This window comes from Geotrypetes seraphini, chromosome 4 (assembly GCF_902459505.1).
Source record: "Geotrypetes seraphini chromosome 4, aGeoSer1.1, whole genome shotgun sequence".
NCBI lineage: Eukaryota > Metazoa > Chordata > Amphibia > Gymnophiona > Dermophiidae > Geotrypetes > Geotrypetes seraphini.
In genome coordinates this window covers 278101953-278114736 of record NC_047087.1, presented here as the reverse complement: position 1 = coordinate 278114736, position 12784 = coordinate 278101953, and the positions used below count along the sequence as shown (strand labels likewise).

Below are 12784 nucleotides of genomic sequence, written 5' to 3'. Positions count from 1 at the left end.
AGAGAGATCCATGGTGCATCTCTCCTACCCTCTCTACTGCCACATCCAACATTTCTCCCTCTCTCATCCCCTGGATCAAGTGCAGCATCTTTCATCACTGCCCACCAGCCCCATGCCCAACATTCCTCCTTCTATCACCCCTCCACCATTATGTCCAACATTCCTCCCCCTTGCATCCCTTTCAATCTGTCCCACTGATCCCGCTCCACGACCATATCCAACATTTCTCCCTCTCATCCTTCTCTTCCCCATGTATCTCTACCTCACTCTTCTCTCTCTCTCTCTATGCCCAACACTTTTCCTCTTTCTTCCTTTCCCCATGTTCCCCATCTCTTTCCCTCTCATTCACACACTCATGCTCAACAATTCTCTCTTTCTATTCCCTCCCTCTCTTCTGTGTCCCAAGTTCATGCCCCTCCCTTCCTCCATCCACATGCATCTTTTCCCCTCTTCCTTTTCCCTTTCAGCCATGTGGATCTCTCTCTCTTTCCTTTCATTCCATTTTATCCATGTGCACCTTCTTCCTCTCTCTTCATTTCCTCTTCATCCATGTGCATATCTTTCCTTTCCCTTCAGTTCCCCTTCCCTTCCTCCATCTGTATTCATTTCCTCCTCTTTCTTCCTTTCCTCTCCATCCTTGTATCTCCAAAACACTTCCAGATAAATTTGACAAACCTTAACCTGCTAATGTAATTTCAAAAGTTTTCTGTAATATCTCTGTATACAGTCTCTTCCTCTGTAAACCACTTTGAACTGTTTGTGGTATTGTGGTATATACAAATAAAGTTATTATTATTATTATTATTATCCCATAAGAAGTATATCTCTTCTCCCCTTCTCCTCCATCCATGTCAAGCATTTCTTCACACCCATCCATCCAGCCAACTAGCCAGCCTTACCAACTCTCTCCATTTCCACACATCCCTCAGTCCAACATTGCTCCCTCTCCCCCCCCCCAGCAAGTCAAGTGTTTCTCCTCCTCTAATCTTCCTCCTTCTGCCGCCCTATGGCATCCTGACTCGGAATCTGGATTCCACATGGGGCCTGGCACTGGCACTAACTTCAACAAAAAGCCTTCATGTCCACGCACTCGGAAGGCCCTGTCAGCTCCACCTACTTTGACATGTTTACGTCAGAAGGGCAGTACCTACAGGGCCTCACGAGTGATAGACTCGAAGGCTCTGTGTTAGTTAAAGTAGTGCCAGTGCTGGGCCTTGTATAGACTCCAGACTCCCTGACAGGTAGTGGGAGGGTGGCAGAAGAAAGGGCTCTTTATCGCTGGAATTAGCTTGGTTTTGCCTAGACTGTGGGGCCACCCTGGCTAACCAAGAAGGTGGAGCCCCACAGTCCGGGCAACACCAAGCTAACTCCAGCAATGCAGAACCCTCTGTCTTCTGCCACCCTCCCGCTGCCTTTACAAGTTTATACAAGGCCCGGCACTGGCGCTAGCTTAACTGACACAGAACCTTCAAGTCTCTCCGCTCGTGAGGCCCTGTTGGTACCACCCCTCTGACACAAATGTGTCAAAGTGGGTGGAGCCAACAGGGCCTTCCTGAGTGCATGGACGTGAAGGCTCTTCTGTAGAGGGGTCATGCTGCTAGAGGAAGGGGGGTGGGAGGCCTGTGCTGCGTACCCCCCACAAGCGGCATGCATACCCCTAGGGGTACACATTTTGCGTGTTGATCAACACTGGGCTATACTACACACATTGAGTTGAGGCAGAAAACTTATCCACAAAACATTTTTTTTTAATGCGCATGTGAGCCAGCAAAAATTAGAAAGAACATTGGGGGCAGTAGATCAAGCAGCTACACAACTAACAAAAATAGTAGCAGACAAGCCCTTTAAAAGCTCCTGGAAGATCTTTTTGGCCTGTGTGCTTTAGTCATCTTTATTTTATACTTTCATAAATTGAAATATCTATTGAGTCTTTGAAATAACCCTCACAAAGGTGCATTTATTGTTCTTTCCAAATAAATACTTGATTCTGTTTTTATTGTTATCTTGAAATATATTACACTAGTTTTTTAGCCCATTACATTAACAGGTGCTAGAATAGATGTGTAGACTTAGGCATTTCTTTCTTTCTTTCTTTCTTTCCCCCTGTCTGTTTTTCTTTCAGTCTCTCTCCCTTGCCTGTCTTCCCTTCTCCCTTACTTTTACCTCCCCCCTGTCCAGCAGCACCCCTTCTCCCTTCCCTGCTCTGTGTCCAGTATCCGCTAGGCCGGGCAGCCTCTGGGCTTTTGCTGGGCCGGCCTAGCAAATGCCCCGAGGTCGCACAGCTCCGTGGGAGTGACAGAGTGGGGCCAGATGTCAGCGACGGAGGAGGAGACCGAGAAGCAGTAATGCCGAATCCGATACTATGCTCTGTATTCCGCGCCCGTCTCGGCAGCAGGGGCCCTCGGTTACCAAGTTCGGGCACCCCAGCAAGGCAGCAGGTCATTATGGCAGCGTTGGGGTCTTGGAGTTTGTCGCTGCCTTCGGTTAAAGATGAAGCCGGCAGGGGGAGGGGGGAGAGCCTGGCTGGCTGCCAAGGCTTTGTTTCCATAGCCATCTTTCCTCTCGGGGTAGGAACGTTGCTGTGGAAACCGCCGCACAAGTCACAAACCACTGCAGGCTCCTACTGCACATGCGGGGGCACGGAGCCATGGATCAGGGATCACAGCCGCACGGAAATTGAAGTGCACATGCGCGCAAATGGTTTTATTATAGCGGATTCTCTTTACTAATGAGTTCATTCACTTCCCTACCAGCTACATAATATATAATGCAATTTGTTTTCAAAATGATTTCAAATGCTAACATACATTGTTGAGCAAAACCTAAATAAATCATTATCGACTTATAAATTATTTTAGACAGTTAGAAGACCTGAAATAATGTAAGCATAGCAATGTCGTTATTAAGGATTGAATGTGCAAATCCTTTTATTCTTTTTGATGATCATTCTCTTATCATTTATCTTGAAAGTGTTTTAAATATATATTTTACTTTTAGTTCAGAATGCTGTACCCAAACCAAATCCTCCTGTAGTAGGAACAGTGACTCATCACAGTATTGAACTACATTGGGATCAGGATAAAAATCTACAGAGGGAAGAAAATATCAATCAGCGGTTCAGTTTTTCAGTTGAAAAAGAGGACAGCAAAACTCATACCTATGATACCATTTACATGTAAGTAAGCGATAAAATGATTTAAGTGTATTTAAATGAAAAACAGGTTAAAATAGTTTGTTTCACTGCTTAAAAGACTAGAACTTTGAAGGTAGAAGAATATTCATTCCTTTTGTACAGAGGATGCTTGTGTTTGGTTTATTGATTTTATAGAGGACAGAGGTAAGAAAAGCTTTTTTTTTTCCCTTTGGGTAGTTTCTAATTTTCACAGCAAGGAGGAGATTTTTTTACCTACTGCTTCCATTATACACGAATCTCTCTCATGCAAATTACATTACTGACTTCTATTCCGCCTGTACCTTGCAGTTCTAGGCAGATTACATCAGAAGATAACTGGACATTTCCAGGAAAAATTACAATTTAGGGAGCTGGTTACATAATTGGGTCTTGGGGAGAAATTACAAGATAGGTAGAAAGTTAAGGATTACATCAGAAGAAAGCTGGACATTTACAGGGAAATTACAGTATAGGGGTCTGGTTATATAGTTGAGTCTTAGGGGGGAAATTACAGGAGGAGTGGAAAATTGAGGGGGTAATTTACAGGGGAGGGGGAAGGATAAGGTAGGAGTTAAGATATTTGGATAAAATTTTTGAAAAGCAGGGTTTTGATTTATTTTCAAAATGATTTGAAGTCACTTGTTGCTGTCAACAGGTTGGAGATGAAGGGGTCTAGTTTTGCTGCCTGCGTTGCTAGTAGGTAGTCATACATCTTTTTGCGCTGAGTTCCTTTGAAAGGGGGGTAGGAAAATGGGGACTGGGTTCTCCTTGTCTGGTTGAGAGGTTCCGGTTTAGGCGATTGTTTAGGTGGGTGGGTGCAGTTCCGTTTATTACTTTAAATAGTAGACAGTATAAGTTGAATTGAATTTGAGCTTGTATAGGTAGCCAGTGTGAATCTAGGTAGGCATTGGTGATGTGGTCAAATTTTCCAAGTGAATAGATCAGTCTGAGGGCTGTGTTTTGTACAGTCTGTAATTGTTTTATTAAGTTTGAGGAGCATGGTAGGTAGAGCCCTCTCATACCAAGCTGGCAGATGGACAAACTGCCTGACCACCCTTATTTCATCTGCCCCATGTTACTTATCCTTCAGGAAATCTCTCAAATCTTTCCTCTACGACAAATTTCTCGAACCTCCCCCATCACCAAATAACTAAAGACTACCTCTTTAGTTGGCCTCTCGCACTGACTCACCACTACATACTTAACTCTGCTGTATATGTACTGTCTCCTGTATGATAAACCTACTCTGTTTCTTTACTGTATAAATTAACTTTACTGAATATGTACAGTTCGCATTGTATCATCGCTGTAAATGTACAGTCTCTTACTCTGTAAACCGCTCTGAACTGTTTGTGGTACTGCGGTATATAAAAATAAAGTTATTATTATTATTATTATAGAGGATATTGCAGTAGTCCACTAGATTTAGGACTAGGGATTGGATTATGAGTCTATATTGCTCTTTGTCAAAGAATTTTCTTATTTTTTGTAAATTGCGCATGGTTAAAAATGCTTTTTGAGTAGTCTTGTTTATTTGGACCTGCAGGGTGCAGCATCTATCTATCGTCACTCCTAGGAGTTTGAGAGCGAGCTGTATGGGGTATTTGGTGGCATTTATTTCTAATTCAGTTATGGATGGGGTTTTGTCCTTTTCAAGCAATAGAAATTTTGTTTTGTCCGAGTTCAACTTCAATTTGTGCTATCATCCATTTTTCTACTACTTCTAGTGTTTTTTTCAGGTTGTCTGTTGAGGTGGGATCTGGTGAGTCGAAGGGGAGGAGTATGGTTATGTCGTCTGCGTAGCTGAATGAAGTTATTTCTAGGTTGTCTAGAATGGTACCAAGGGAGGATATGAAGAGGTTGAAGAGGAATATAGCAAAAACCTGATGGCAGCACTGTGAGGACTGGGAGTGAAGAGCAAGACGTTAGATTGGTAGGTTTAGGTTTGCTGTATAGCTTCTGTGACTTGCGAGGCAGCCTGCAACCTTGCTAATCTTTCTGTCTCTTCCTCCTAACACTTATGCATGGCTGGTTACTCCTGCAAGAGTCACAGCTGCAATTATCAACTGCATCACTAGGTGGCAGAATTAGACTATGTTAACCTTTCTATTTTCAAAGGAAACAGTACAATGCCATACAATACAAGTACAGTAAAACCTTGGATTGCAAGTAACTTGGTTTGCAAGTGTTTTGCAAAACAAGCAAAACATTTGATTAAATTTTAACTTGATATACAAGCAATGTCTTGCAATACAAGTACATACAGTATACAGTACACACATCATAACTGAGCCGATGGGTCTTCCCTCTCTGACGCTGCAGGAGCGTAGTGACGGTTCTAAATGAGCGAGGTCTTTCATTGCAAGTACATATAGTATTTTGTATTAAAGTTTTTGGGGTGTGGAACGAATCGTCTGAGTTTCCATTATTCCCTCTGGGGAAATTTGCTTTGTTATACGAGTGTTTTGGATTACAAGCATGCTTCTGGAACGAATTATGCTCGCAAACCAAGGTTTTACTGTACTTCACATTTATCAGAAAATGATTCAGTGCAGATAACAAGAAGAAACCAGACATAACTAGGATTAATATGAACAAGTTAATTCCAATTGCTTCATCTAGATCAGGGGTCTCAAAGTCCCTCCTTGAGGGCCGCAATCCAGTCGGGTTTTCAGGATTTCCCCAATGAATATGCATGAGATCTATGTGCATGCACTGCTTTCAATGCATATCCATTGGGGAAATCCTGAAAACCCGACTAGATTGCGGCCCTCAAGGAGGTCCTGCTCCTTTATGCGCTCCTTCATGCAGCTTCTTTGTTTCCCATTCTTTTTTCTTCTAAATACTTTTCACATTACACCCTCTTCTAACTTACCCTTTCTACCTAATCCTTTTCGACTTATCTTTACGTTATCTACTTTCTTCATCTTGATTCAACACGACTTCAAATTTGTTGCTTCTGTTCCTTCATCTTCTACCTCAAATATAATGTCCTCTATTCCCGTCATCCTGGGCCGCCGACTTCCCGAATCTTTAGCTTACAAAACTAAATCCACTCATCAATCTAGACATTACATTTCGATCCCAACACTTTCCTCCCCCAATCTTTACCCCAATCAAGCCTATTCTTCCTTTTCACTTAAATCTGGTTTAATAAATGTACGCTCTATAAAAAATAAACATCATTTAGTTCATGACGCCATTACCCAACATAATCTACAAATTTTATGTCTTACAGAAATATGGTTAACTCAGGGAGAGGAAGCTTACCTTACTCAAGCCTGTCCACTTAACTATAAAACCACTTTTCTACCCCGCCCAAACAAAAAAGGGGGCGGACTTGCTATTATATATCATTCTTCTATCCCTTTACAGGTAAGTACCTCTAATTCTTTTTCTCAGGCTCCTATCGAATCACTTCATTTCTCTATTAAATCTTCCTCTGCCCTTAATAATTCTCTTAACTTTCTTCTTATCTATCTACCTCCACCTATAACTAAAACCTCTCTCTTATCCCTTATTTCCACTATATCCGACTTCAACATTACCTATCCTGACTCTATAATCTTAGGAGATTTCAATATCCATTTTAATCTCCCTAAACATTACAATACTTTAGAACTTTTAACTTCAATAACTGATTTATCACTATCACCTCTCATTCATTCACCCACCCATTCTGCCGGAAACACTCTAGATATGATCTTCTGTCCAACTATTTCGGTTCATCTTTTCCATAATTTCAATTACATTTCTATACCATGGTCTGATCATTCCCTGATCACTTGGCAATTTGATTATCCTACTCACTCAAATCCCTCTCAACAATTAAATAACTCCCCTTCCACTCGCAATTTAAATAATATAACTCTTCCCGCTATTCAATCTTCATTCGATCTAAATATCAATGATTTTTCTTCTCTTTCTATTTCAGATCAATTTTCTAATTGGGAAACGTCTACAAAATCCCTATTAGACTTACTTGCGCCCAAATTAGATATACAAAATAAACCAACTCATAATTCACCCTTCAAAAAAAAACACCAACCCTGGTTTAATGATAACTTGATCCTTCTTCGTCGACAGGTCCGTTCTGCCGAAAACAAATGGCGCAAAACTCATCATAACAATCATTTTCTATCTTACAGAGAAAAAGCCCTTCATTATAAAATAACTATTCAGCAGACAAAAAAAGATTATTATTCCAAACTTATTTCTTCAACCCGAAACACATCCACACTCTTTCGCATAGCTCAGTCTCTATCAAAATATTCAAAAAAAAACCTCTCCCCTCCCGAATCAACCTTACCATCAGCCGATCAACTCTCCAATTTTTTTGATTCCAAAGTCAAAACTATTAGAACAAATCTAGGACCTTCATTACCTACGTTTTTATCCCCAACTAATGATAATCTTACTTCTCTATCTTTTAGTACTTTTTCCAATTTCAAAGTCCCTTCATTAACTCATCTTCACACTATTCTTCAAACTATTAACTCCCCCAATAACATCACGGAAAGCATTCCCCCACTATTGCTTAAAAAATATTTTTCTTTCTTTGGTCCCTTTCTACGAGAAATGATTTCTAAATCTTTCTCGGAATGCTTTGTTCCTATCGCATGGAAAACATCTTTAGTTTTTCCAAAACTCAAACAATATAATACTGATCCCTCCCTTCCTAACAACTACCGTCCTATTGCTAACTTACCATTAATTACTAAACTTACTGAAAAAATTATTCATTCCCAACTGTCAGAATTTTTTGATCAAACTCATGCCCTGCATCCATATCAAACCGGTTTTCGCACCTCTCATTCTACTGAACTATCACTACTTGGTCTTACCACAACCATACAATACTTTCATGATCACTTAAAATCCGTTATATTAATTTCTCTTGATTTATCTGCAGCCTTCGATACCATAGATCATTCCCTGCTTTTGTCTAGACTTTCAGATTGTAACATCACAGGTCATGCTCTCCAATGGTTTATATCCTACTTTCACGACCGAAACTTTATAGTTTCTTCAAATAATCAAATTTCTTCTTCGGTAACTCAAACTTTTGGAGTACCCCAAGGTTCAATTTTGTCTCCTTTACTTTTTAATATCTTCTTATCCCCTCTTCTCTCTCTAGCCCAATCAATAGGATTTTCAATTTTCGCCTACGCAGACGATATACAGCTGCTCTATCCAATCAATACATCAAACCCTTCAGATATTATAGATCTAAATATCAAATTAGATATTCTAAGTGATTGGCTCCTTTCCAACAAACTTTCACTCAATATTGAAAAATCTTGTGGTCTTCTTCTCCCGATTAAAACTTCTGAATCACTACCAGGAACTATCTACATTAAATCTATCCCATTACTTATGAAAACTCATATAAAACTATTAGGTGTCATTTTTGACAGTACGCTTTCTTATCATGACCACATAAGTTCTGTTGTTAAAACCTGCTTCTTCAAATTACGTATCATCCGCTCTCTCAGTTCTATTTTAAATACAGACTCAATTAATATTCTAATCCACTCCTTAGTCATTTCACACTTAGACTATTGTAATTCTCTTCTTAATGGTCTACCTCAAAAAGAAATTCGACGTTTACAACTCATACAACATACAGCAATCAAATTAATAAATAAAAAAGGCAAATTCGAACATGTCACTCCTCTCCTTAAAGAGGCTCACTGGCTTCCTATCACTCACCGTATAACTTATAAAATTATTCTCCTCTCTTTCAAAATTAAAAACTCTCACTTACCTTCATTTCTTGATAAATTATTAATACCCCAAAGTTCACCTCGTTCTTTAAGATCTACTGATCAAAAACTTCTCTATATACCATCCTTAAAAGAATCCTATTACACTAGAAAAACTAATTTCGCAATAACAGCACCCACCTTATGGAACTCTCTCCCTCAATATCTTTGTGATGAACTACAACTACCAAAATTTAAGGTCAATCTCAAAACTTTCCTTTTTCAAGATGCATACGATAAATCCTAATCTTAAAATCATCTTTTTTTTTTTTTTTTTTAGAGCAGTCCACCTTCTTCTTTATTATGCCCCCACCCCTTATGTGTCATCCCCTTTTCCCTCTATATCCTTTTTTTCTTCTATAATTATGTAACTTTTTCCCACCTCCCCATCTTTCCTCACTTTCTAGTTTGTCTGTAAATGTCATACTTGTTCACTCTATCTACTCTTTTACACTCTTTTTTATTTCTCTCTACTCTATATTAAATTCTTTTTTTTTTATAATTGTAAACCGGTCAGATATTCATTTTATGATCGGAATATTAAAAACTAATAAACTTGGAAACTTGGAAACTTGGACTTTGAAATCCCTGATCTAGATGGTTAGAAGATAAGCTCTTAGGAGTTGAGGTGAACGTTTTAATAATTTTGGAAACAATATTTCACATTTTTGAAGGGGACCTCTGTCTGAGTGTACTAGCGATCATTTAGCACTTGTTGAACAATGTGTTCCTTTAAGTTGGAGGAGTATCTTAATGGTTAGAACAGTAGGCTGGGAACCAGGGAAGCCTGATTCAAATTCTACTGCAACTCCTTGTGATCTCGAGAAAGTCACTTAATCTAATCTAATTTAATGCTTGGCTTTATAAACCGAGACATCAGTCCAAGAAGGCTCGACTCGGTTTACAATAATTAACTTAACGAATAAAAACCATAAAGAATAAGACTAAGTTTCAGAAGATTAATTTTCAAAGTGTTTAGCAAATAAAATAGTTTTAAAGATTTACGAAAAAGTTGGAGTGAACTGGAACTCCTTATAAGGAGAGGAAGATCATTCCAAAGTTGAGAGAGCTTAAAAATCAGAGATTGAGTAAAAATCTTGACTCCTTTTATCCCTTTCTTGGAGGGAAGAGATAATTTAAATTGTTGATTACCTCTTGCAAAGGAAAATCTGTAAACGTTCCAAGATAAAGGAAGAAGAAGAGTAAAGACACCATATAGGATTTTAAAAACAACACAAGCACATTTGAATTGAACTCTAAAATAAACTGAGAACCAATGGAGACTCTGGAGCAACGGAGTCACGTGGTCAAATTTATGTTTCCCAAAGATCAATTTCGCAGCAGTATTTTGAATCAGTTGCAATCTATGAAGCCAAGTTTTTGTGATACTGAGGTAGATAACATTGCAATAATTGAGACGAGATAATATAATTGACTGAACTAATATGGAAAAATGTCGATGATGAAAGAAATGTCTAACCTTCCTCAATAAATGCAGGTTAAAGAAGCATTTTTTGACCACAGAGTTGATTTGATCCTTAAAAGAGAGAGGACTCCCAAAACCTTAGCAGAAAACTCAGTATGTAGAGAGGATCCAGAAACCAAAGCTACAGAAGGAGGAAGACAATCCAATTTTGGGCCTAACCATAATAATTTGGTTTTGGTTGTATTAAGCTTCATCCGGACAGACTGTGCCCATGCTTGAAGTTTTGATATACAGAGATTTACTTTAGATACTAGGTCAATAGTGTCTGGATCTGTCTCTATCATTGCCTCTTAGATTGTGACCCTTCCTGGGGCAGAAAAATAACTACTGTACCTGAATGCAACTTACTTTGAGCTACAACATTGTGTTTCTAAATTAGAAAATTGTATTGGACTTAATGGATTTTGATGTAAGTATGAAGAGAAATCTGCCAGGCAGTTTCTCTGGTAAGTGGACATAGTGCTGAAAAAGTTATTGGAAAAGGAGTGAACCACCAATTTTGGTATTGGAGGAAGGCTCTACATTAGTTGAATGTTAATAGAGCAGCAGGAAGCTAAAACCTATATGGGGGGAATATATACAATCGCTGTACTCCTGGACTTGGAGTGTGGAAGGCAATTTTATAATAAGGCTCCTAGAGCAGTGTATTGCAAACTTTGAGCCGCGGAGAGATTCCGGGTGTGCTGCGAGAGGCATGTCCTGTAGGCAGTCAGCTGGTGCCAGTGCCTCTCCTCCTCACTGCACCCCGCGCCCCCTACTGGCATAGTAATTTTAAGGGTTAGCAAGCTCAGGACCCCATCTGGAGGGCCTCCGCGCATGCATTGACATCAGCGTGGTGACATCGCGTCGCCGTCTGTGCATGCCTGGAGGCCATGCAGTTGCCGCCCCACGTTTGGTGTGCCGGGGCTTGAAAAAGCTTGTGACACACTGCAATTTGATCTGAGCTATACATTTGATCTAGTTGATCGTGACATCTTGTTGAGATGTTTGGATCCTATTGCCACATTGGGAAATGTTACAAAATGGTTGTGCGAGTATTGTCTCACCTGTCTCACTGAAGTGAATTCTTACTTTCATGGCTTTTGGAGTTGTGAGAGTATTCAGGATTTTTGGGGGGCTCTGGCCTCTTTCCTTCAGGGCCTTCTTCAGGTTCCTGTCCCTCTTTCTGTTTTTCACATGCTGTTTGCTCACTTCACTGCATTCTCTGTTTTTTCTTCTGCTGAAAAATTGTTTTTGAGCAAATGTTATATTTTGGGGAAGAAGTGTATTTTGAACCATTGGCTGGCCGATGTTCCTCCATCCTTTTGGTATTGGAGGAACAAACTTCATGAGCTGATGTGCTGGGAGGCCAGGCTGGCTTGTTCCTCTCATCGTAAGAGCAGAGACTTTATTCATACTTGGTCTCCTTACTTGGACAGTTTGCCGCCAAGGAGTCGTAGTCGCATTGTGAACGTATTGCAATTGTATTCTGCTCCACCTGTCTGACCTGGGATTCCTTTCTGTTGGGGGTAGGGGGTAGGGTGGTTTGGGGGAGGGGGGATACTGGTCTGTTGGGGGGTGTTTGGGTCTCTTTGTTCCCTGAGAGGACATCGGAGTCCAGTCCTCTTCGGGGGGGGGGGGGGGAGTTGTCCCTCTTTTGTCTGTTGTTGGAATAGCTACAATCCTTATCTGTATTCTGTGGTTGTGAGTTGTTATTCTCTTTACCAATAAAAAAGATTTCGTAATAATAAAATGGTTCTGCGAATTTCTGTAATGTCGCACTTATCAGGTCCGTTTCAAAGAGCAATACTCCATACAATGGAAAAACTCAAGTGAGGTTCCACGAGGTTCCCCCCCCTTTTCCCCTACTTTGTTTAATCTTTATCTAGCTTCTCTGGGAACCAAATTATCATCATTAGGAATCAAACTTTTATAGTTACGCAGACGATATAATAATCGCAGTGCCAATCCTCAACATTTTAGTAGAAACCCTACAATTTTTGTCCTCTATTCTCCATTCCATGGAATCCTAGATGACAGATTTCAAGTTAAAACTTAATCTCGATAAAACCAAATTCTTTCTTACTTCACCATCCAACAAGCTTAAAAAAGATTCAGTGAAATTGAATGGAGTATCCCATCCTTTCGATAATAAAAAATTTAGGGGTCTATCTAGACCGAGAACTTACCTTAGATGTTCAAATTAATTCTTTAGTTTAAAAAATGCCATATTTTGTTATGGAAGCTTTAGACAATCAGATCTTATTTCACTTTCAATGCATTTAGACTTTTGGTTCAATCGTTCGTTTTAAGTACTCTAGACCAGTGTTCTTCAACCTTTTTACACCCGTGGACCGGCAGAAATCAAAAAAATTATTTTGT

At 39.8% G+C, this 12784-nt stretch overlaps 1 protein-coding gene across 3 annotated transcripts in view; it reads left to right on the top strand.

Moving 5' to 3' along the window:
* Nucleotides 1-12784, top strand: part of FANK1 (fibronectin type III and ankyrin repeat domains 1) — a 105939-nt gene that overhangs the window by 5034 nt on the left and 88121 nt on the right. For all 3 annotated transcript variants that reach the window (XM_033940740.1, XM_033940738.1, XM_033940739.1), the window contains exon 2: nucleotides 2998-3175. In XM_033940740.1, coding sequence (XP_033796631.1) covers nucleotides 2998-3175 — 178 coding nt within the window. The remainder of the gene's footprint in view (nucleotides 1-2997; nucleotides 3176-12784) is intronic.